This window comes from Jaculus jaculus, chromosome 1, assembly GCF_020740685.1.
Source record: "Jaculus jaculus isolate mJacJac1 chromosome 1, mJacJac1.mat.Y.cur, whole genome shotgun sequence".
Taxonomy (NCBI): domain Eukaryota; kingdom Metazoa; phylum Chordata; class Mammalia; order Rodentia; family Dipodidae; genus Jaculus; species Jaculus jaculus.
The window spans coordinates 205,648,769-205,673,112 of NC_059102.1; the positions used below are offsets into that span (position 1 = coordinate 205,648,769).

The 24,344-nt window shown below is 38.2% G+C and overlaps 2 protein-coding genes across 2 annotated transcripts in view; both read right to left on the reverse strand.

The window, feature by feature from the left end:
* Positions 1 to 24,344, reverse strand: part of Sgcz (sarcoglycan zeta) — a 1,272,783-nt gene that overhangs the window by 1,038,913 nt on the left and 209,526 nt on the right. The window lies entirely within an intron of this gene.
* LOC101600430 (60S ribosomal protein L21-like) lies at positions 8,693 to 9,231 on the reverse strand. Its single transcript, XM_045137951.1, has one exon. The coding sequence runs from the start codon at positions 9,195 to 9,197 to the stop codon at positions 8,715 to 8,717; it is 483 nt and encodes a 160-aa protein (XP_044993886.1). The 5' UTR covers positions 9,198 to 9,231; the 3' UTR covers positions 8,693 to 8,714.

Consider the following 24,344-nt stretch of genomic DNA (forward strand, 5'->3'; position numbering starts at 1 on the left):
GAAGGGGGAGGGTAAGCATGGTACCAACATGTGCTGTTACACACTGAGTATGTACATGATTAAGTAAAAAAAATGGTTAAAAAAAAAGCTAGTCATGGTAGCACAGACAAATATAATCTCCATGGTTAGGAGATGGAAAGAGGAGGATTCCTGGGATTCTATGAGATTCTAGTCTGCTGGGCAAGGTCCAGGTCAATGGGAAACCCTGTCTCAAAAAATGGATGTATTGCTGAAGAAACACACCCAAGAATGTCCTCTGGCTTCCACATGCATGTGTACTCTCACATACATGTGCACCCAGACAAGAATGCATGTGCTCATGCATGTGATCACACACACACACACACACACGCACACACACACACACCCGGAGAGAGAAAAAGAGAGAAAGGAACCAGGGTGAAATTGCAGGTGACACATAAGTACTTGTTTCTTTTATTCTATAGATTGTGTGTGTGCATGTATTCATGTGTGGTACACTAGCATGTGAGTATGCATGTAAGTATGCATATGGGTATATTTGTGTGAGAGTATAATGCACATGTGCATAGATTCATGTAGAGACCAAAAACTGATATTGATTACTGAGTCAAGGCCATTTGCTTAAACACAGACAGCATGTCCTAGATATCAGCCTCCTACTGAGCCCCAGGATTACAGACGGGCTGTAATGCATAGCTAGTTTTCACCTGCATGCTACAGGTCCAAGTTCTAGTTTCCATGCCTATGCAGGAAGCTTTTTACTCGCTCAACCATCTATTTCACCCCAGTACCTGTTATTTTAAGACATGCTCATTATGTATCATTTATCTATAAGAATTAATATATGGAATTTGCATATACATATGATTAAATTTGCAATTACTCATTTTCAGTCTCATAATATTTCTTTAAAAAAAATATTTAGTTACAAGCAGAGAGAGCAGAGAGAGAATGGGCACACCAGAATTACCAACCACTGCAAACGAACTCCCGATGCAAACACCACTCTGTGCATCTGTCTTCACCTGCATACTGGGGAATTGAAGCTAGGTCCTTAGGCTTTTCAAGTAAGTACCTTAACCACTGAGCATCTTTCTAGCCCAAGTGTCACTTGTTAATTTATATATGCAAACATCACTCGGTACTTTAAAGTACAAACATATAATCACTCTAGTACACCTAGTTTCAAAGCTTATATCTTCAGAAACAATTCTAAAGACTTAAACATATAAAATTAAAAATGCCAAAAGGTATTTTCAATGTCCTTTCATCCAGACCATTTATCTTGTAAAACATTTCACTTATATTGCAATAGCTTTTTGTTTGAACATGAAAAGCCCTCCATATGCTCATGTGTTTAAACATTTGGTCACGCCATGATGGCACTGTTTTGAAAGAAGGGAAGTTTCAGGAGGTGGAGCCATACTGGAGAAAGTAGGTCCCTAGGGTGGATGTGCCTTGAGGTTTCATATTTTTGTCCCACTTCCTATGAACTTTCTGCTTCATGTTTCACAAGTGGTAAAGGAGTCAGGAATATTAGCTGCACATTGCTGCCCTCATGGATTACCCTGCCACAATGCCTTCCCTTTTGTGATAGACTGTATCCCCTAAAACTGTGAACCAAAATTAATCTCCTTTTCCTAAATTGTTTCCTGTCAGGTATTTGGTCACAACAATGCAAAAGTAACCTACACAAGAGTTTGTCAGAAGGCTTCAGAATAAATACAATTTGAATGACCAAATCTTTAAGGTTGTAAAAAGAAGGAAAAAAAAATCTCAGAATACTTGATTTGTCATTCCAACATTTCAAACTGTGTTTGGTCAGTTCCCAGAAAGGGGAAAAAAAAAAAAAACCCTAGATGATGGAAATAGAATGATTGCTGAGTGTCCTACACATTTCTATTTGTTTCCAAGCACTAGCATCTTATACAAGAGAGAAGAGTCCTCATGGAAATTTTGTTACAACTGTGCAGTGGTTATTTCCCAAAAAAGGAAAAGGAGACAAATCACAGATTAAGATAAAATAGTGCAGACAAAAAGTCTGCTATTGTTTATCAAAGGAAAGCATGAAGAAGCTCAAACAAAAGTGCAATGATTTCCATTTACGTATATTGTCACACCACCATCTCAGCTGTGTTCAGATAGCACCAGAGCTTAGTGCACAGCTGTGATATGATAAAAGGGACTCGATTGCCAATCAGAGCTTGGCTTGAGAAATTCATTGTCAAAAACCAATCCCTAATGAAGCCTCTGGAATTCCGTCTGCTTTCATTATTGTCTCCATGAATAACACTATATTGCCTAACAAAAGACATTACTGGTGTCCCTTTTAGCCTTAGTTATATAACATTTTTAAAAATCCTCTAGCCTTTAAACAAAGTTCAACAGCAGGCACTCAGTTTGTTCTTCTCTCTGCAATTTTATGTCTGAGTAGACACCTGATGTAGAGGCACTGTCAGGGAAGACCCTTGTGTTTCCTTGGTTTCAGCAATATTATTTATGGTTATTATTCATTTAACTCTTTCACAGAAAACTGGTTTTAAGTGACAAAGATAGCAATGAAGATTGAATCACAAAGAATCATAAGCATAATTGCAATTATTATTATTTTGCAGCTTAAATTATGTTTTCCAAATGCCGACAGAGTACAAGACCCCCGAATAGTAGCTCTCAGGAAAGAGTGAGTATGAATCTGATGTCCTACAGCAAATATTTTTGATCACATATGATATATACAATTTTCTTATGAAAGCACAATATATACAAACATTTTAATTCCAAGAAGTCCTAAAATTAAAAAAGTATATTCTCCTATTTTCTGAAATAGAATGCTTAGAGAACCTTTCTCTATAATATTAAAAATAACAGTTTTTGTCATATGTAAGGGAAAGTTCAACTTAGTATTTTTAATTTAAAAATTATCACTTGTTAAAGTAAAAACAACTTTGATCAAATGACAAAAAAGAACAATACTGGGCTGGAGATATGGCTTAGCTCTTAAGCACTTGCCTGTGAAGCCTAAGGACCCCAGTTCAAGGCTTGATTCCCCAGGACCCATGTTAGCCAGATGCACAAGGGGGCGCACACGTCTGAAGTTCGTTTGCAGTGGTTAGAGGCCCTGGAGTACCCATTCTCTCTCTATCTATCTGCCTCTCTCTCTCTCTCTCTCTCTCTCTCTCTCTTTCTGTTGCTCTGTAATAAGTAAATAAAAATACGCAAAAAAAAATTTTTTTTTAAAAAGAACAATACTTGTAAATCTACCATATACAAGGCACCATGGTATAAGGATACAATTGTTCTGTGGTATAAATGCGTTGAGCTTGTCACATTTTGAGTAAAACACAAAAAGTATGCTTTTCAACAATATCCTAACTCATTTTCTCATTTTATGCAATAATATTTATGCCTAAAGATGCAGAGAACTTATTTAACATGAACTAGCATTCTGATAACATCACACAGTAACATCAAATTCCAAAAATATATACAGTTTATTTTTTTTTTTTTTTTACCAAATGTGGGTACATCAAATCATATGTTATATTTTTTACCATCATTCCTTTTTTTGTTTGTTTTTTTTGTTTTCCGAGGTAGGGTCTCACTCTGGTCCAGGCTGACCTGGAATTAACTCTGTAGTCTCAGGGTAGCCTTGAACTCATGGCAATCCTCCTATTGCCTCCCAAGTGCTGAGATTAAAGGCATGTACCACCACACCTGGCTTACCATCATTCTTAAAAATGGAAAAAGGGCCAGGCATGGAATCCCAGCATTTGGGAGGCAGAGGTTGGAGAATCACCATGAGATCAACACCAGGTTGATACTACATAGTGAATTCCAGATCAGCCTGGACCAGGCTGATTCTCTTCCTTAAGAAAATTGAGAAAAGGGCTGGAGAGATGGCTTAACAGTTAAGGTGCTTGCCTGCAAAGCCTAAGGACCCATGTTTGCCTCTCCAGATCCTGTGTAAACCAGACACAGAAAAGTGAGTCCCCACTAGGTGGTATGAGCATTTGAAGTTTGATTGCAGTGGCTGTTGGTGGCCCTGGCATGCCTATTCTGTCTGTGTCTCTGTTTCTCTCTCTGTTTCTTTCTCTCTCTCTCTCTAAAAAAAAAAAAAAAAAAAAGACAATGCCTATTACCTACTTTTTCTTTGAAATATATGATCTATTAGAAACCTTCTCAAGAATAAACTAAAAAAAATCTCACAATGCTGAAGAGATAGGTTAGTGGTTAAGGTGCTTGCCTGTGAAGCCTGAGGACCCAGGTTTGATCCCCCACAGTCCACCTAAGCCAGATGTACAAGGTGGCGCATGAATCTGGAGTTTGTTTATAGTGGTGGAGGCCCTGGTATCTCTGTCTCTGTCTCTCTCTCTCTTTCATGAAAATAAATAATTTTTTTTTTTAAATTTTATAAAATAGGGATGGGGATGAGGATGCCAAGTCTCTCCATGGGTAGAATGTCTGTCCAGAAGGTAGGATACCATTTATTTGATTCCCAACACAGTACAGAATAAAACTAGGTATACTAGTGCATGCATATAATCCCAGTCTGTGAGAGCTAGTAGTAGAAAGGTCAGAAGTTCATTGTAAGCAAGCCTGTGTTACATGAGATGCTGTCTCAAAACAAAATATGACAACAGAAAGTTTCATAAAGTATCATATTATTTTTGAAGCAGGGTCTCACTCCAGACCAGGTTGATCTGAAACTCTGTATGTAGGCCAGGTGGCCTCAAACTCACAGCAATCCTCAGGGTTCTGAGTGCTGGCATTAAAGGTATGTGTCATCATTACAAACTTCAGATATTTTTAAAAATATTTATGTATTTGCAAGTAGAGACAGTCAGAATTAGTGCACCAGGGCCTGCAGTTGCTGTATCAAACTCCTGTTATTATGCTTTATAGGCATAATTCTTTAACCACTGAGCAATCTCCTCAGTCCCAAGATCATTTTACACTACGCAGATAACAAGCACTTGTTCTGTGTTTAGCACTACTCTTACTACTGTTGTATTTACTAGTGCATCTATTGCTCCCCCCAAAAACTATGAATTTTTATCACCTTCATGTTAACATAAAATGAAAAACTAACAGGTAAATTAAGTATCTGTCCAAGGATACATAGCTACTGAATAAAGGAGGAAAGCTGATTTGAACTCAAATCCCACATACTTTAGCATTCATACTTCTTTACAACTAAATATTCAATGTGACTTAACAGCTTTGCTCTACCTATAAGGAACTTAAGAAAATGCTGTAAGTTCCATTCCATTATTCAAAGAATAAGGATTTGAATTATTAAAAAATTGTATCAGAGTTTAGAATGAGGCTACCATCAATGAAAGTATTTGCTTGTGTCTTTTGGACCATAGTAATTCTGTAGCTTTAGTGAAAATCAAAATGATTATTTATTTTCACTGATGTCTTTATGTGAAAGTCAGTTTCATAACAAATACATTAAACAAATAAACTGTCTTACTGTTTACTAAGTTTCTTCAGAATCCTTTGTTCCAGAGGATGAAATGTGAATCCTGTAAAATATTGTATAAATAGCACGTTCATGGGTCTCACAGGTGAATCTGTTACAAACTGATTCAGTCATCCCTTTTCTAGATGCAAAGGATTGGTATTTTCTTTATAAGAATAGGATCTGCATTTTTAACCCAAAGACTGTAATGTGAAATGAAATTCTGTGCTTTCATGGTACTTTTAGGACTTTAATTCCTTCAAATTCTATTCATTTAGAATATATTCAAGAATACTTGAAAACCAGATTGCAAACATGTTCATAATTCAAATTTCCTCAATGAAATAAAAATGTGTAAACAGAGAAAAGCATTCTGCATTCTGATGAATCAGCAGTCTCCCTCCTACATGAGACATATCTGTATACTAGTACCTAAGAAAAAACACTATAAGCTATGATGAGAATCTCAACATGGATATTTATGTGGAATGAGCTTGATTTGTAGATAGTACATATATGATGTACTGCCTAACAAAGCCTACGAATGAACACCTGGGCTCTCTCTGACCTAACTTTAATTATTTTGAAGATTCTCAAACATTTGTCTTGAAAAGCAGGGTCCAAGAATCTTGGAAATGTCATTTGAACACTAGATCTTACTTATATGGGGAAACACATACACACACACACACACACACACACGGGGCTAGATAGATTGTCTAGCCATTAGGACACTTGCCTGAAAAACAAAAGGACCCAGGCTCAATTCCCCAGGGTCCACATAAGCCAGGTGCACATGGTAGCACATGTGTGAGGAGTTGGTTTACAGTAAGTCCTGGCCCGCCAATTCTCTCTTTTCCTCTTTCCCTCTCTTCCTCTTTTACTCTCTCTCTCTCAAATAAAAGTAAAAATGAATTGTTTAAAACATAAGATAAGTTTTCATTTAGTTCACTAGCTATATAATGGCAGTTTTTTTCTATAACACTTTTCTTGGCAATTGTGTGTGTGTACACATGTGTGTGTGAATTTATGTATGTAAACATGTGTAAAATGCTTAGAGGTAAATTATCTTAGGTTTTTAAATATTACACCCAAGCACTTTAGTATAACAACAATTCTGAAACAATTCTCTGCAACTGATTACAAAGAATAAAATTATATTTTCTTTTCCTTTTACTCATGAAAGAAAACTGTTATTTGGGGATTTAGAGACCAAGCTAGAAATCTCTTGTCCATTGTAGAATAAGAAAAAACACTGAATCCCATTTTTGTTTCCTTACAAGTTTATTCATTTTTGATGATGCTTTCAATGTTTTGAGCAGCAGAGTTTCAAGCTGAAGCCTTTATAATCCATCTCACCACAGCCAAGCTTTCATCATGCTTTCTGAAAATAATGGTTTCCATGAGATGGCTAGAATAGATCATCCTGAATTAGATATCCTTTATGTCGTTGCTTTCAAAGTAAGCAAGTGAACTGAAATGGAATGTATGCCTCTTTGTTCCATTTACTGAGCCACACACTTTCAACTCAACAAAAGTTCCCTGAGTACTTGCCCTGTGCCAGGCACTTCTTCATATGATGGTAAAAATGACAAAATGTGAGAACCATAATCATGGATCTCATGGTTTTGTTAAAGAAATGACATAAAACATAGTCACAGCATAGAGTGACATGTGCAGTACCAGAATTACATACCAATGGACAGGATAGAAATGGGAAGCAACAGATCTTACAATAAAGAATAAGATTATAAGTGATTGCGGAAGACATGTCCTTACATGACCTCATACATACATATGAGCATCCACATTCATTTGTGTGACCCTATGCACAAAACCATACATTTGCACCACACACCCATATACACGTGGGTAAACCATAATTATAATAATCCTATTGAAGAGGATATCAAAATAAATACAGTACTACATACCAAATATTTTGTATTAAGTGTTGGTGAATACTTTTCAATGGAAAGATCCTAAAGCTTTGTCTAGGCCTCATAGTAAATGCAGCCATGTTTCCTTGGTATTGACTGCCAAACTTTAAGGTAAAGGAAAAAAAATGATTGTTGAATCTGAACCTAATCCCCTAAGAATCTGTTTATTTTGTGTTAAGCTAAGATCTGGGGAAACCAAATCCATAAAGTCAATAATAGCTAACATTTATTAAACACTTACAACATGTTCTGCACTACTGAAGGGCTTTACATGGGCATTCATTAATCCTCATATTAACCCCATGATGTGGCAACTAAAACATAGACCATCAAGAAGTACACACAAAGATACAAGCCAGTGAGGCCCACCACCCTGTAATATGACTTTAGGGAAGGTGCTTTTGCCAGCTGTACAGAAGAGCCTCTTTGACAATGTTCCATGCTGAATTATTTATAGGACAATGTCAGCTATATCAGTAATGCCCTCAAGAGAAGTAATACATAATTAAATACTATGTAAATAAGCAATAAGCATAATACATGAAAACATTACAATCTCTCCATAGTACCTCTACCTAGGAGGCAGTACTTTTCAGTACTCTTTAGCCTTCCCTCTGTATTCTGAATATGCCGTGTTTTCACTATATATTCTATCCTTTAACCCAGGATCATATTGGCATACTCAAATGTAGGATAGGAAAAAACATTTTGAGTTCAATAAACTCACATCTCAATGTTTATGCATTCATTCAACTTTTCTAAGTTTCAGGATCTTTATATCAAAAATTAAAATGCATAAAATAACATTAACTTGATATGCTTTTTCAATCAGCAAAATGGAGAGATGGGGATCTCTTGTACTCAAAACCCACAGAAAGACAACTGGATCAATCATCATTGCATGAAATACCTTCATAAGTTCTAAGGGAACAGATGAAACCATCTAGATGAAGCAGAAACTATACTCATATGCTGCACAAGGGTGTTTTGGTCCAAGTGAGGCCATATATATGAAAGTGGCACCATAAAATTACAGTGATTAAAAGTTCCTATTGCTGTCATAGCCTTCTTAATCTCATAGCACAATTGCTTTCCTGTTTGTGAATAGGCTAGTATACACAAAGAAACTGCATTGCCAGATTATAGAAGTATAATGCACACAATATGTACAATGTTTAATATATTATCTGATGATGTACTAATAAATGACTATATTATTACCATGAATATTTATTATGATTTGTTTTTTTTTCTTTTAAGTGAGGACACCATATTTTAATGAAGAAAAGCATTTTGACAATCTAGGTCTGATTCATTTAGGACATCTATTAAGCCATGAACTCATAGGGAATAGGCTCCAGCAGCTCCGGCTCTTTTCCATTAGTCCTCACAAAGTGCACCTCTCTGGGCGGAGCAGGCTGCCACTTCAGCTGCACCCAAGTTCCCTTCTCTTTGGCCTCCTTCTTCTTCTGGTCATTTTCCTTCACCCGTTTCAGGAAGCTGTCTCGGCTCTTAGAGTGCTTAATATGCTCGATACGCACATTCATTCTCTTGGCAAGAATCTTGCCCTTGACTTGCTTGTTCACAACAATGCCAACAGCGTGCTGAGTGGCATTGTAGACTCTTCCAGTCTTCCCATGGTAGCATTTATGAGGCATTCCTTTTTGGACAGTACCCATTCCCTTTATGTCTACAGTATCACCCTTCTTGTAGATTCGCATATACGTAGCCAATGGAACAACTCCATGTTTTCTGAAAGGCCTAGAGAACATGTACCGGGTGCCTCTCCTCTTTCCCTTTGTGTTTGTCATCTTGGCAAATTACTGGAAGATGGCGGCTCCGGCCGAAAGGAAAATGATTTGGTTTTTATAATTATTTTCAAGTATACTCCTTCTACTTATGTACAATGCATGTTTGCTATATAGCAGTGTGTGGTTCTGCCTGCATCAGCCTCATACATCTCTTGTTTATCTTCTCCTTATTAGATAGAGACCACATTAAGTGATCGGACTATATCTAGGTATGATAAAGTACACACTCTGGTGTGCCCTCAGTGCATAAATGATCTAATGATTAACTCTTAGAGCAGTACTCTTCCTTAAGTCATGTGTGATTGTAAGATCAGATTTATTGAAGAACATGGGAGGGATAGATTTAAATTGTACACATATCCCATTCCCACTCACAGTTAACACAAATGGAAACACCTCCCAGGAGGAAATGAGAGGGAAGTGAGATCCAGAGTTTGCCCTGAACCCAATACAGACAGGTATCTGAAACAGTAAATCTCATTGTGGGTTTATGGAATAAACTTCCAAGACTTTTGGGTAAATCCAACAGCTCCAAGCATTAGGCCTGCCCAGCAAAACTGGCTTAAGGAATGACTCAGGACCAGTCCAATAGCAGCAGCTCTATAAAAGCCATTACCCACCTTGGGTTAAAAGGCCTTCCTTGGTGTCACATCAACATACCCAGAAAGACTTAGGATTCAGGCTTGGTCCACTTAATAGGCTAGAGCCAGTGGCTTTTTGCTTTGGAACACAATGATCACTGGACTAGACTCCATGGTCCCTAATTTAAGCCTAGTCCAGTGCTAGGAAAACCACTGATACCTAGGTTTCAGGCTTGCCTCAGACTTGAGACTAGCCAGGCTCCCATAACTTCAGGTTTAAAACCTCCTCCAACTCCACCTGCATTCATAGTCTCAAGTACAACACCATTGGCCCTGGACACAATAGGAGTCCTTCCAAACACAACTCTCTCTTTGGCCCCATATCACAGGACTGTTTCTATGGTTCCAAACATTAGTAGATCCATGTATCCTACTACTGAAGGAGGCACAAAGACAAGAGTTCTAAAGTAGGCTTGAACCATGGACAAGCCATCATAAAGTCAGGCTCTAGCACCACAGTCATGGAGGCAGAGTCCATGGTGTCCTGGGACTCAAGCCTGCTCTCATCTACCTATTATATCAGTATCCATACATGTAGCTTATTAACTTAATGGACTGAGTTTCCAAAATGTTACTTATATTTACAGTCTCTAAGAGAAAACATTCGTAGCTTCATGCACCAGAGTCTCTGATACCATCTTAGGCTCTAGGTTAGAGTCTATGATCCAAAATTCATGCCAACCCCAAGACAAAGCAAGCCTCAGGCTCCAGGATCATGACCAGGAAACCCAAGTTTCAAGCTTATCCCAGCAGTCCTAGTACCAGACAATTTCCCTCATATATAGAATATATATAGAATGGAATGATCTTCCAGCAACTGATAATCAAGAGTCAAAGAGCTATAAATAGTATGACACAAATTAAGTATGCATATTATGAAAACTCAAAAAGCTAGACTTTGCGGCACATGCCTATAATCTAAGTACTTGTAACACTGAGCCAGAGAATTATGAATTCCAAATTTAAGCCTGTTTAATCTCCATCAGACACTGGAAAGAGAAAGAGAGAGAGAGTGTGTGTGTGTGTGTGTGGGGGGGGACCAGGGCTTCTATCCACTGCAAACAAACTCCAGAACATGTGCCACTTTGTATATCTGGTTTTTATGTGAGTACTGAAGAATTAAGCCCAGGTCCTTAGGCTTTATGGGCAAGAGCCTTAACTGCTGAGCCTTTTCTTTTAACACTGTAAAATTCCAGATGTTTTTATATTATATTCTCCATACATTTTAAAAACAGCATATTATTTCTCTATTTTAGTGTATACTTATGTAACTGATGCATTTAATTTCAAAAAATGTAAATAAGGGATGTCTGGTTAAGATGGCAGCATAGAAACCATGCCAAAGTAGCCTAGGGGAGAAAAAGCCAAAGAAAATCCAGCAAAATACACACTTTTACTAACAAGTGAGGTGTATAAGAAATTAAAATGGCAGCAGAGAAGTAGAAGAGATACAAAGCATTCAGAGCCCACACAGGCAGCCCAAAGCAGCTTCAGCAGCAGTGGCTCTGACTCCAGCAATGGAAGCAGCAGTGGAAGTCGTGTTTCTGGGCTCTGGCAGCAACAGCAGCGGCTCCGGCACTGGCAACAGTGGCTCCAGCAGCGGCAGCTTTGGCAGCAGCAGCAGTGGCGGAACCAGCAGCGGCAGCTTCAGTAGCAGCAGTTTCAGCAGCAGCAACAGTAGTTCCAGCAGCAGGGGTGCCTATCTGCAAGGCCACAGTTGCCAGGGTCAGTTTGCCCCACAAGAAAAGCCAGGCCCAGCTCCAGAAAACAGAATAGCGGTCCAGCGACCCAGCCAGCCTACTTGATGTAGACCAAAATCATCCAAAAAGGTAAGTGTGATTGTACCAGGGAAGGTTCTCCCTTGGTCCCAAGCTGACTTGGAACCATCAACAGATTAGAAATCTTAACGTCTTTGTTGATAGAGGATCTGGTTGTTATAATACCTACTCTTGCGTAAATACTTGGTGCTGTTTTTGATTGAATGTGTACAGTTTTAGTTACATTTTAGAATCCACCTGTATATTGTTCCACTCAGCCTACTTGAATACTCCCATAGCAGGCAAACTCAACCCCTAGGAACACTTTTCTAGATACTCTGAGAGTGTTAAAAGCCACACCTAACATCTTAATCTCCTACACTGAAGATATATAACATCAGGTCAGTTGACACAGCTAAGAAAACCCAGATAACTAAAAAATCAAAGCATTAACTTAATCCAAGATGCAAAAATATATACATTATAACACAAGAAACACCAAAAATCAAGACAATATAAATCCACCAAAAAGTATTAATGCATCAGAAATGACCACCAATGAGAACAAGTTACAGGAAATGCCTGAGAAAGATTTCAAAAGAATGATTGCAAATATGTTCAAAGAAGTCAAAGAAGAAATCAGAGGACACAGGATACCAATTTAACGAAATAAAGAAGTCAATACAAGACATAAATAAGGAAATAGAAATAATAAAGAAAAACCTGTCAGAATTACTAGCAATGAAGAACACAGTTAATGAAATAAAAAACTCTGTAGAAAATCTCACCAGTAGAATGGATGAAAGAGAGCACAGAATATCTAATGTAGAAGACCAGGTGGCAGATCTAATACAGTCCAACAAACAGAAAGACAAACTAATATAAAAGTATGAATGGGAATTTCAATATAGTCGGGAAACTATGAAAAGATCAAACATAAGAATTCAGGGCAGGACTTCCAGTTAAGATGGCGGCATAGATAACACGCCAAAGCAGCCTAGGGGGGACAAAGACCAAAAAACTCAGCAAAATACACACTTTTACTAAAAAGTGAGGTGTATAGGAAATTGAAGTGGCAGCAGAGAAGTAGAAGAGTTATAGAGCATCCAGAGCCTGCACAGGCGGGAAAAGTGGCTCTGGCAGCTTGGACAACCGCCGCGGCCACGGTGCAGCAGAAAACCGCCAGACTCAGCTCGAGCCGCAGGAAAAGCCAGGTGCGGGATTTTCCCATCACACCGCACTCTCCACAACTCAGGAAACGTGAGGAGAGAACGGCAGCGAGCCACGGAGGAGCAGACCGCGAAGTAGAAGAACACGTGGAACAGTGAGACAACCAGAGCAGCCGCGGCTCCTTCCCCTCCCCCACCACCTGAACCCAGCTCCAGAGAACAGAGCAGCGGCCCAGGACCCGGCCACGCCAACTTGGGCTGACAACGGGACCCAAGCAGGAGCAGAGTTCGGGAGCAACTTCAGCGGCTCCAGCACCAGTACCAGCGGCCCCAGCAGCAGCCAACCCAGGAGTGGCAGCAGGGGCAGATCCTGCAGCAGCAGCTTCAGGGGGAGCAGCGGCAGTGGACACAGCAGCAGCAGCTTCAGCAGCAGTGGTGGCTCCAGCAGTGGCAGCTACAGCAGCAGCAGAGGCAGCAGCAGCGGCTCAGTTTGCCCCGTAGGAAAAGCAAGTGCCCAGCTCCAGAAATCAGAACAGCAGCCCGACGACCCAGGCAGCAACTTGACTGAGACCAAAATCACCCAAGATAACTGGGATTGCACCGGGGAAGGGTCTCACTTGGTCACAAGCTGACTTGGATCCCTCAATAGACCAGAAATCATAACCTCTATGTTGCTAGAGGATCTGGTCATTATAATAACTACTCTTGCATACATACTCAGGGCTGTTTTTGATTGAATGTGTACAGTGATTAGTGAAATTTGAGAATCTACCTGTATTTTATTCCACTCAGCCTGCTTGAATACTCCTATAGCAGGGAAACTCAACCCCTAAGAACATCTTTGTAGATACTCTGAGAGTCTTAAGAGCCACATCTAATACCTTAAGGTCCTACCCTGAAAATATATTACATCAAATCAATTGATACAGCTAAGAATACACAGCTAGCTAGATAATCCAAGCATTAACTTAATCCAAGATGCAAAAATATATACATTATAACACAAGAAACACTAAAAAGCAAGATGATATAAATCCACCTAAAAGTATTAATGCATCAGAAATGTCCTCCAGTGAGAAAGAGTTAGAGGAAATGCCTGAGAAAGAGTTCAAAAGAATAATTATAAATATGTTCAAAGAGGTCAAAGAACACATGAAAACAATCAAAGAAGAAATCAAAGAGGAAATCAAGGGAATCAAAGAAGAGGCAGGACACCAATTTAATGAAATAAAGAAGGCAATACAAGACATAAATAGGGAAATAGAAATAATAAAGAAAAACCAGTCAGAATTACTAGCAATGAAGAACACAGTTAATGAAATAAAAAACTCTGTAGAAAATCTCACCAGTAGGATGGATGAGGGAGAGGACAGAATATCTAAGCTAGAAGACCAGGTGGCAGACCTAATGCAGTCCAACAAAGAGAAAGACAAACTTATAGAAAAGTATGAGTGGGAATTTCAAGATATTCAGGACACTATGAAAAGATCCAATATAAGAATTCAGGGCATAGTAGAAGGAGAAGAACTCCACTCCAGTGGCATAGTAGGCATCTTCAACAAAATCATAGAGGAAAATTTCCCCCAAATTGGGAAAGAGGTGCCAATACAGATACAGAAAGCCTTTAGAACCCCAGCCAGACAAAACGCAGAAAGAACCTCTCCTTGCCACATTATAATCAAACTTCCAAACACACACACCAAAGAAAAAATATTGAAAGCAGTTAGAGAGAAAAATCAAGTTACCTACAAAAGCAAGCCCATCAGGATTACAGCAGATTATTCAATACAAACTTTTAAAGCCAGAAGGGCTTGGAGTGATATATTCCAAGTTCTGAAAGATAACAACTGTCAACCAAGGTTACATTATCCTGCAAAGTTATCCATTCAAATAGATGGAGAAATAAAGACATTCCATGAAAAAAGCAGCTTAAAGGAGTATTTGAAGACAAAACCAGCTCTACAGAAAATACTTGATAGAATCCTCCATGCTGAACAAAAGGAAAAGCACACATATAAGGAACCTAGAAAAAACAAGCTATACTCAAATACCAGTTAACAGAAGAGAGCACAGGTAGAACCAGAAACACACACACACAAAAAAATGGCAAACATAAATAATATCTCTTAATATCAACAGTCTCAATGCCCCAAGGAAAAGACATAGATTTGCAGACTAGGTTAAAAAGCAGGATCCTACAATTTGTTGTCTCCAAGAAACTCACCTTTCTACAAAGGATAGACATTATCTTAGGGTGAAAGGTTGGAACACGGTGTTTCAAGCAAATGGGCCCAGAAAACAAGCAGAGGTTGCTATCCTAATATCGGACAGGGAGACTTTAGTCCAACGTTAGTCAAGAAAGATAAGGAAGGTCACTTTATATTGATTAAGGGCACACTCCAACAGGAGGACATTACAATCCTAAACATATATGCACCTAACATGGGGTCTCCCAAATTCGTCAAACAAACACTATTAGAACTAAGGTCACAGATAACACCAAACACAGTGGTGGTGGGTGACTTTAACACCCCACTCTCATCAATTGACAGGTCATCCAGGGAAAGAATAAACAGAGAGGCATCTGGACTAAATGAGGTCATAGAAGGAATGGACCTAACAGATATATACAGGACATTTCATCCAAAGGCTGCAGAATATACATTCTTTTCAGCAGCACATGGAACATTCTCTAAAATAGACCATATATTAGGACACAAAGCAAATCTTAACAAATTCAGGAAAATTGAAATAATTCCTTGCATTCTATCTGACCACAATGGAATTAAACTACAAATCAGTAGCAAGAAAGGCTATAGAGCATACACAAGATCATGGAAACTAAACAATACACTACTAAATGATGAGTGGGTCAATGAAGAAATCAAAAAGGAAATCAAAAAATTTATAGAGTCAAATGATAATGAGAACACATCATACCAAAAATTCTGGGACACAATGAAGGCAGTTCTAAGAGGTAAATTTATAGCCTTAAGTGCCTCTATTAAGAAATTAGAAAGATATGAGTGGGAATTTCAAGATATTCGGGACGCTATGAAAAGATCCAATATAAGAATTCAGGGCATAGTAGAAGGAGAAGAAATCCACTCCAGAGGCATAGTAGGCATCTTCAACAAAATCATAGAGGAAAATTTCCCCCAAATTGGGAAAGAGGTGCCAATACAGATACAGGAAGCCTTTAGAACCCCAGCCAGACAAAACCCAGAAAGAACCTCTCCTCGCCACATTATAATCAAACTTCCAAACACACAAACCAAAGAAAAAATATTGAAAGCAGTTAGAGAGAAAAATCAAGTTACCTACAAAAGCAAGCCCATCAGGATTACAGCAGATTATTCAATACAAACTTTTAAAGCCAGAAGGGCTTGGAGTGATATATTCCAAGTTCTGAAAGATACCAACTGTCAACCATGGTTACTTTATCCTGCAAAGTTATCCATTCAAATAGATGGAAGAATCAATATTGTGAAAATGGCAATCTTACCTAATGCAATCTACACATTTAATACAATCCCTATCAAAATTCCAAAGGCTTTGTTCATGGAAATAGAAAAAACAATCCAAAAATTCATTTGGAATCACAAAAAACCTCGAATATCTAAAATAATACTGAGCAACAAAAAAGAGGCTTGTGGTATCACCATACCTGATTTTAACCTATACTACAGAGCCATAGTAACAAAAACAGCATGGTACTGGCACAAAAACAGACATGTAGATCAGTGGAACAGAATAGAGGACCCAGATGTAAGCCCAAGTAGCTATAGCCACCTGATATTCGATAAAAATGCCAAAAAGACTCATTGGAGAAGAGACAGCCTCTTCAGCAAATGGTGTTTTGAAAACTGGATAAATATCTGCAGAAGGATGAAAATAGATTCTTCTCTCTCGCCATGCACAAGAATTAAGTCCAAATGGATTAAAGACCTTAACATCAGACCTGAGACTCTGAAACTGCTAGAGGAAAAAGTAGGGGAAACCCTTCAACATAATGGTCTTGGCAAAGACTTTCTGAATACAACCCCAATTGCTCAGGCAATAAAACCACAGATTAACCACTGGGACCTAATGAAATTACAAAGATTTTGCACCGCAAAGGACACAGTGAAAAAAGCAAAGAGGTAACCTACAGAATGGGAAAAAATCTTCGCCAGCTATATATCTGATAGAGGATTAATATCTAGGATATACAAAGAACTCAAAAAGTTAAATAATAAGGAATCAAACAAGCCAATCAAAAAATGGGCTATGGAGCTAAATAGAGAGTTCTCAAAGGAAGAAATACAAATGGCATATAAGCATCTAAAAAAATGTTCTACGTCACTAGTCATCAGGGAAATGCAGATTAAAACTACATTGACATTCCATCTCACTCCTGTCAGATTGGCCACCATCATGAAAACAAATGATCATAAATGTTGGTGGGGATGTGGAAAAAAAGGAACCCTTCTGCACTGCTGGTGGGAATGTAATCTTGTCCAGCCATTGTGGAAAACAGTGTGGAGGTTCCTAAAGCAGCTAGAGATTGATCTACCATATGACCCAGCTATAGCACTCCTAGGCATATATCCAAAGGACTCATGTCATTTCCTCAGAAGTACATGCTCAACCATGTTTATTGCTGCTCAATTTATAATAGCTGGGAAATGGAACCAGCCTAGATGTCCCTCAACAGATGAGTGGATAATGAAGATGTGGTACATTTATACAATGGAGTTCTACTCAGCGGTAAAGAAAAATGAAGTTATGAAATTTGCAGCAAAATGGATGGACCTGGAAATTATTATACTAAGTGAGGGAACCCAGGTCCAGAAAGCCAAGTGCCACATGTTCTCTCTCATATGTGGATCCTAGCTACAGATGACTGGGCTTCTGTGTGAGAATGAAAATACTTAGTAGCAGAGGCCAGTAAGTTGAAAAGGAGACATAAAGGGTCGAGAAAGGAAGGGAGGAGGATACTGAATAGGTTGATATTGTATATATGTAATTATAATGATTGTAAAGGGGAGGTAATATGATGGAGAATGGAATTAATTTCAAATGGGAAAGTGTGGGGGTGGGGAGGGAGGGAATTACCATGGGATATATTTTATAATCATGGAAAATGTTAATAAAAATTAAAAAAAAATAATTCAGGGCATAGTATAAGGAGAAGAATTCCACTCCAAAGGCATAGTAGGCGTGTTCAACAATATCATAGAAGAAAACATCCCCCAAATTGGGAAAGAGGTGCCAATGCAGATACAGGAAGCCTTTAGAACACCAGCCAGACAAAACCTGTAAAGAACCTCTCCTCATCATATTATAATCGAACTACCAAACACACAAACCAAGGAAAAAATTATTGAAAGCAGTTAGAGAGAAAAATCAAGTTACCTACAAATGCAAGCCCATCAGGATTACAGCAGATTATTCAACACAAACTTTAAAAGCCAGAAGGACTTGGAGTGATGTATTCCAAGTTCTGAAAGATAACAACTGTCAACCAAGCTTACTTTATCCTGCAAAGCTATCCATTCAAAGAGACGGAGAAAAAAAGATATTCCATGACAAAAGCAGGCTAAAGGAGTATTTGAAGACAAAACCAGCTCTACAGAAAATACTTGAAAGAATCCTCCATGCCAAAGAGAAGGAAAAGCACACATATAAGGAACCTGGAGAATACAAGCAATACTCAAATACTAGTAAACACAAGAGAGCAAAGGTAGAACCGAAACCACAAAAAAAAAACCAAAAAAAAACAAAAAAACAAATAGCAAAATTAAATACACACCTTTCAATAATATCACTTACTATCAACGGCTTCAAAGCCCCAACCAAAAGACATAGGTTTGCAGACCGGGTTAAAAAGCAGGATCCTACAATTTGTTGTCTCCAAGAAACTCACCTTTCTACAAAGGATAGACATTATCTTAGGGTGAAAGGTTGGAAAATGGTGTTTCAAGTAAATGGGCCTAGAAAACCAGCAGGCATTGCTATCCTAATATCTGAGAAGGTAGCCTTCAGTACAACGTTAGTCAAGAAAGATAAGGAAGGTCAGTTTATATAGATTAAGGGCACACTCCAACAGGAGGACATTACAATCATAAACATATATGCACCTAACATGGGGGCTCCCAAATTTATCAAACAAACACTATTAGAACTAAGGTCACAGATAACACCAAACACAGTGGAAGTGGGTGACTTCAACACCCCACTCTCATCAATTGACAGGTCATCCCGGGAAAGATAAACAGATAGGCATCTGGACTAAATGAGGTCACAGAAGGAATGGACTTAACAGATATATACAGGACATTTCATCCAAAGGCTGCAGAATATACATTCTTTTCAGCAGTACATTGAACATACTCTAAAATAGACCATATATTAGGACACAAAGCAAATCTTAACAAATTCACGAAAATTGAAATAATTCCTTACATTGTATCTGACCACAATGGAATCAAACTACAAATCAATACTAAGAAATGCTATAGAGCATACACAAAATCATGGAAACTAAACAATACACTACTAAATGATGAATGGGTCAATGAAGAAATCAAAAAATTTATAGAGTCAAACGATAATGAGAATACAACATACCAAAATCTCTGGGACACAATGAAGGCAGTTCTAAGAGGTAAATTTATAGCTTTAAGTGCCTAATTAAGAAATTAGGGGATGGAGAGATTGCTTAGTGGTTAAGCACTTTTCTGTAAACCCTAAGGACCCCAGTTTGAGGCTCGATTCCCCAGGACCCACATTAGCCAGATGCACAAGGAGGTGCACACGACTGGAGTTCGTTTGCAGTGGCTGGAAGCTCTGGTGTGCCCGTTCTCTTCCTCTCTCTCTCTCTCTCTCTCTCTCTCTCTGTTACTCTCAAATAAATAAATAAAAATAAACAATTTTTTTTAATTAGAAAGGTTGTACATAAATGACCTAATTCTTCACCTTAAAGCCTTGAGAAAAGAAGAAGTAGGCAAACCAAAAATTAGAAGATGGGAAGAAATAACAAAGATTAGGGCAGAAATTAATGAAATAGAAACAAACAATAACAAGAACAAAAAAATCAAAAAAAAAATAATGAAACAAAGAATTGGTTCTTTGAAAGATAAACAAGATTGATAAACCCTTAGCAAATCTAGCCAAAAGAAAGAGAGAAAATACACAAATTAATAAAATTAGAGATGAAAAAGGTAACATCACAACAGATGCCAGAGAAATTCAAAAAATCATACAGACATACTATAAAAGCATATACCCGAAAAAGTATGAAAATCTGAAAGAAATGGATGATTTCCTTGATTTATATGCCCTACCTAAATTAAATCAAGATGAGATTAATCACTTAAATAGACCTATAACAAGCATGGAGATTGAACAGTTATCAAAAATCTCCCAACTAAAAAAAGCCCAGGCCCAGATGGATTCACTGCTGAAATTTACCAGACCTTCATGGAAGAGCTAACCCCATTGCTTCTTAAGCTTTTCCATGAAATAGAAAAGGAAGGAATTCTACCAAACTCCTTCTATGATGCCACCATCACCCTGATACCAAAACCAGACAAATATAGACAAAAAAAAAAAAAAAGAAAATTACAGACCACTCTCCCTCATGAACATAGATGCAAAAATTCTCAACAAAATACTGCCAAACAGAATAAAAGAATATATCAGAAATATCATTCATCCTGACCAAGTAGGCTTTATCCCAGAGATACAGAGATGTTTCAATGTACACAAACCTATAAATGTAATACATTATATAAATAGGTTGAAGGACAAAAATCACCTGATCATCTCATTAGACACAGAGAAAGTGTTTGAGGAAATAGCTACTTGCATTTTTCATAATAGCTGTTATATTATTTTTAGATATTCCATCATTATCTAATAGTATATAAACATCTTTTAAAACTATATTTATTTGTTTGTGTGTGGACTTGCATGTGTATATATGTTCATGTGTGTAAGTGTGAGCAGGTGTGTGTAGAGATCAGTGAACAACTTTCAGGTCTGATTTTTCAGGCCTACTTTGAGGCAGTTTTTTTTTAAATTTATTTATTTGAGAGAGACAGACATAGAGAGAAAGACAGGTAGAGGGAGAGAGAGAGAATGGGCGCGCCAGGGCTTCCAGCCTCTGCAAACAAACTCCAGACTCGTGCGCCCCCTTGTGCATCTGGCTAATGTGGGACCTGGGGAACCGAGCCTCGAACCGGGGTCCTTAGGCTTCACAGGCAAGCGCTTAACCGCTAAGCCATCTCTCCAGCCCTTGAGGCAGTTTTTATCTCATCACTCTGCTGTTCTTTTTGCTGCACTTACTGAGAGATTCCAGAAAATTCTCTTCCTCCAATCTCATCTTCTGTGTGCTGGGATTACTGTAGCCAGACATAGCTTCAGGCTTTTTATGTGGTGTCTGATGATCAAACTCAGGTGCTTAGGCTTGAGCAGTGAGCACTTTATCCATTAAATCATCTCCCCATGCCCTCGGGGGGTGGGGGAACTTTAATGCAGGGTATTAAACATTTTAGATAAAATCAGTGAATTTATGACTATTTAGATACTCCTGGTTTTATATTTAAAATTCAACTTAGATAATTATCTAATTCTCAGCTACTGTAATTGTCATATATAAAATGTGTGAATTCCAGAATGTTTAGGGAGAAATACATGCAATTATTTTAATGTATAATAGTGTTCCTTAATATACTAGGAATAAGCCAATTTTATTTACAATCTAAATAGGTATTCATTGACAACTTTTCAGATGGAGAAAGAAACTTTTGAAGTCTTGCAGGAGGAAAAAATAGATGTCAACAATTCCACACCAGGGAAGAGCCCAAAGCATCATTCAGTGTCCAATACATTCTATCAAGTTTTAGCTCTGATCATAAGTCATCTTCTAGTTTTCTTTCAATTATGATACAAACTGTGACTTTGTAAGGCACTAATGTATGCAGATAGGATATAAAATGATAAAGGGAAAATACTATTAATATTAGCATGTACATTACTTGTGTTTATTTTTTTCACGAGAATTAAATAGTTTCTTGATTACACATGGTAATGGATGATACACAAGCTTCATTCCCATCTGTCATTTTTTTTCTGGTACCATTACTCAATTTAGATATTGCATAGGATGTGCCAACAATCACTTATAATCAAATAACTGACTGCTTGGGTGACCCTTTTCAATAGTGAAGTTAGTAAGGTCATAACTGTTAGTTCAACTACACCAAGGTTTGTGAAGACAATGGCTTCTCCATCCAAGCAGCTGTAAATAAATTTCAAGTGAAATTGGCACCACCCTGAAGGAATTCTAACTTCACACTGTTGGGGAAGTTTACCAAGATGGCCCAGAGTTCACTAACTTTACACAGCACATTTTTAAAAAAGACACATTTATTCAGCATCATGATCAGACTATTACATTTAGCAATCCACAGTATGGGTGAAAAAAAAAGTCTATATTAAAACCCTTTGTTGGGATGCTTTACACTTTCCACAGAACAGAAACTAAAATAACCGTTATATAATTAGTCACAAATACAGTCCCCGAGGTTTTTTGCCCATACACATGAGTATTGTCTAAAACATGTCTTCTTTGTAGTAGCTAGGCCCTGCCACCACTGTGCTTGGCTGAGTTCACAAATCTGTTGTAACCTGTAGCTTCCCTGTCACTTCTCTGGCTATCCTCTCCTGCTAAGCTTTGCTTCCTGGCAGTCATTAAAATCTTCTGATACTGCCATAGCTACTGCTGCTGCTTGAACCTCCATAGTTAGTGCTTCATCTAGCCAAAGAAGTCGAAGTGGCTCTGGATACTTTGGTGGTGGCCATAGAGGTGGTTTATGTGGAAATGACAATTTAGGTCATGGAGGGAACTTCAGTGGTCGTGGTGGTGGATATGTTTGCAGTGGGGATGGCTATAATGGATTTGGTAATGATGGAAGCAATTTTGGAGGTGGTGGAAGCTACATGATTTTGGCAATTATAATAATCAATCTTCAAATTTTGGACCCATGAAAGGAGGAAATTTTACAGGCAGAAGCTCTGGCCCTTATGGTGGGGGAGGCCAACACTTTGCCAAACCTTTTGTTTATTTTTGTTTTCATTTTCTTCTTAGTTTATTTTAGGAGACTGAGGACCAATGTTAATTTTTTATGGAAAAATCATTTATGTTCCTAAAATGGGAAAGGTTGTGCTTTGCCAGTCATCATGGCTCATGGTTGTAATCTCTGCACTCAGGTGGCATATACCAGAATACAAAAGTTCAAGTCCAGTCTGTTCTACATAGTGATCCTGTGTCTTGGAGAAAGAGAAAAGGAGAGAGAAAGAGAGAGTGAAAGAGAAGAGGGTTCTGCTTTTCTAATACATTATTTGGGGATTAGGAAGAATCTTCTCAAAGCAAATCTGAAATCAGCAACAGAAAAGTCACTCAGAACTTATGTTTAAAAGCCCTTCCATTTATTCACCTTCCAAAAACTGAGCATAAAGCTAGAGCCCAAATGGCTGGAAGTTCGCTTTTGCTGATCCTTTCTGCCTGGATGTGCAGCCTTCCTTCCCTGTCCTGCAGGGTGGCTTTACATTCCCCCTACTGCGATCGCAGCTTTAGTTAGACTGCAGCTTGGGGCATTGCCAAGTTCACTGCAGCTCTCCAAGTTAATCCGTCCCACTGTGTCACAAAGCAACTCTTTTTGAACAGCTCATTATATTTTCTCTAAATTAGCAAGATTTAAATGTGTCCTAAAGCAAACATACAAGTATGTCCTTAAATAGCATACAAAATCCCAATGTAGACCACGATGTGGATTGATAAGCCTTCCTGTCATCTAATAAAGGAATAATTCAGTGTGAACTCTCTGGACACATCTCTAAATATAAGCTTATAGGTTTTGGGGTTTGTCTAAAATATTTTTATGTGAACTTTAATATATAAACATATCGCAAATTGGTTGCTTTCCTATTGAGTTACCTCTTTTGTCCCTTCTTCTCCCACCCCCATTCCACTGAGGGCCCACATCAGTGTAAATATTGGTAATAACTGTGGGGTCATGAATATCACCTTCTGAGAAATCCTACATGAGAACATAAAATAATGGTTGGTATTATAACACTTTCTTATCGATATTAAATGACAGTTTTTTGGTCTGTCAAACCCAGGATTTCTATTTGAGGAGAATGAAGGGCCATGACTTGGTTGCTCATAGGGGCTTATGTGTGCCATAATTGTTGCTTCTCTGGCTGCATTGCCATCTCCCCAAGAAGATTCATCAGTGCTTTCTCAAGTCACATCAGAACTTCCCAAGTAGGTGTTGTGTCTCTTCTGCTAGGTTCCTTCAACACTGTATGCTTTTCCCACAAAGTATCCATGCCATGGTAAAGCTATTTTCAACATATGTATGCCTCTAATTTGCAGTCATGAGAATTTCTTCCAGTAGGCACAGGTACTTTTTAAAATGACTTTTACAAAAAGATCAACAAGTGAATTTTCTTCATTTGAAGCAGAATTTTGAGCATTCTTCCAAATACATTTCAAGATTAGAAACCTCTATGGAAAAGTTTGTTGGA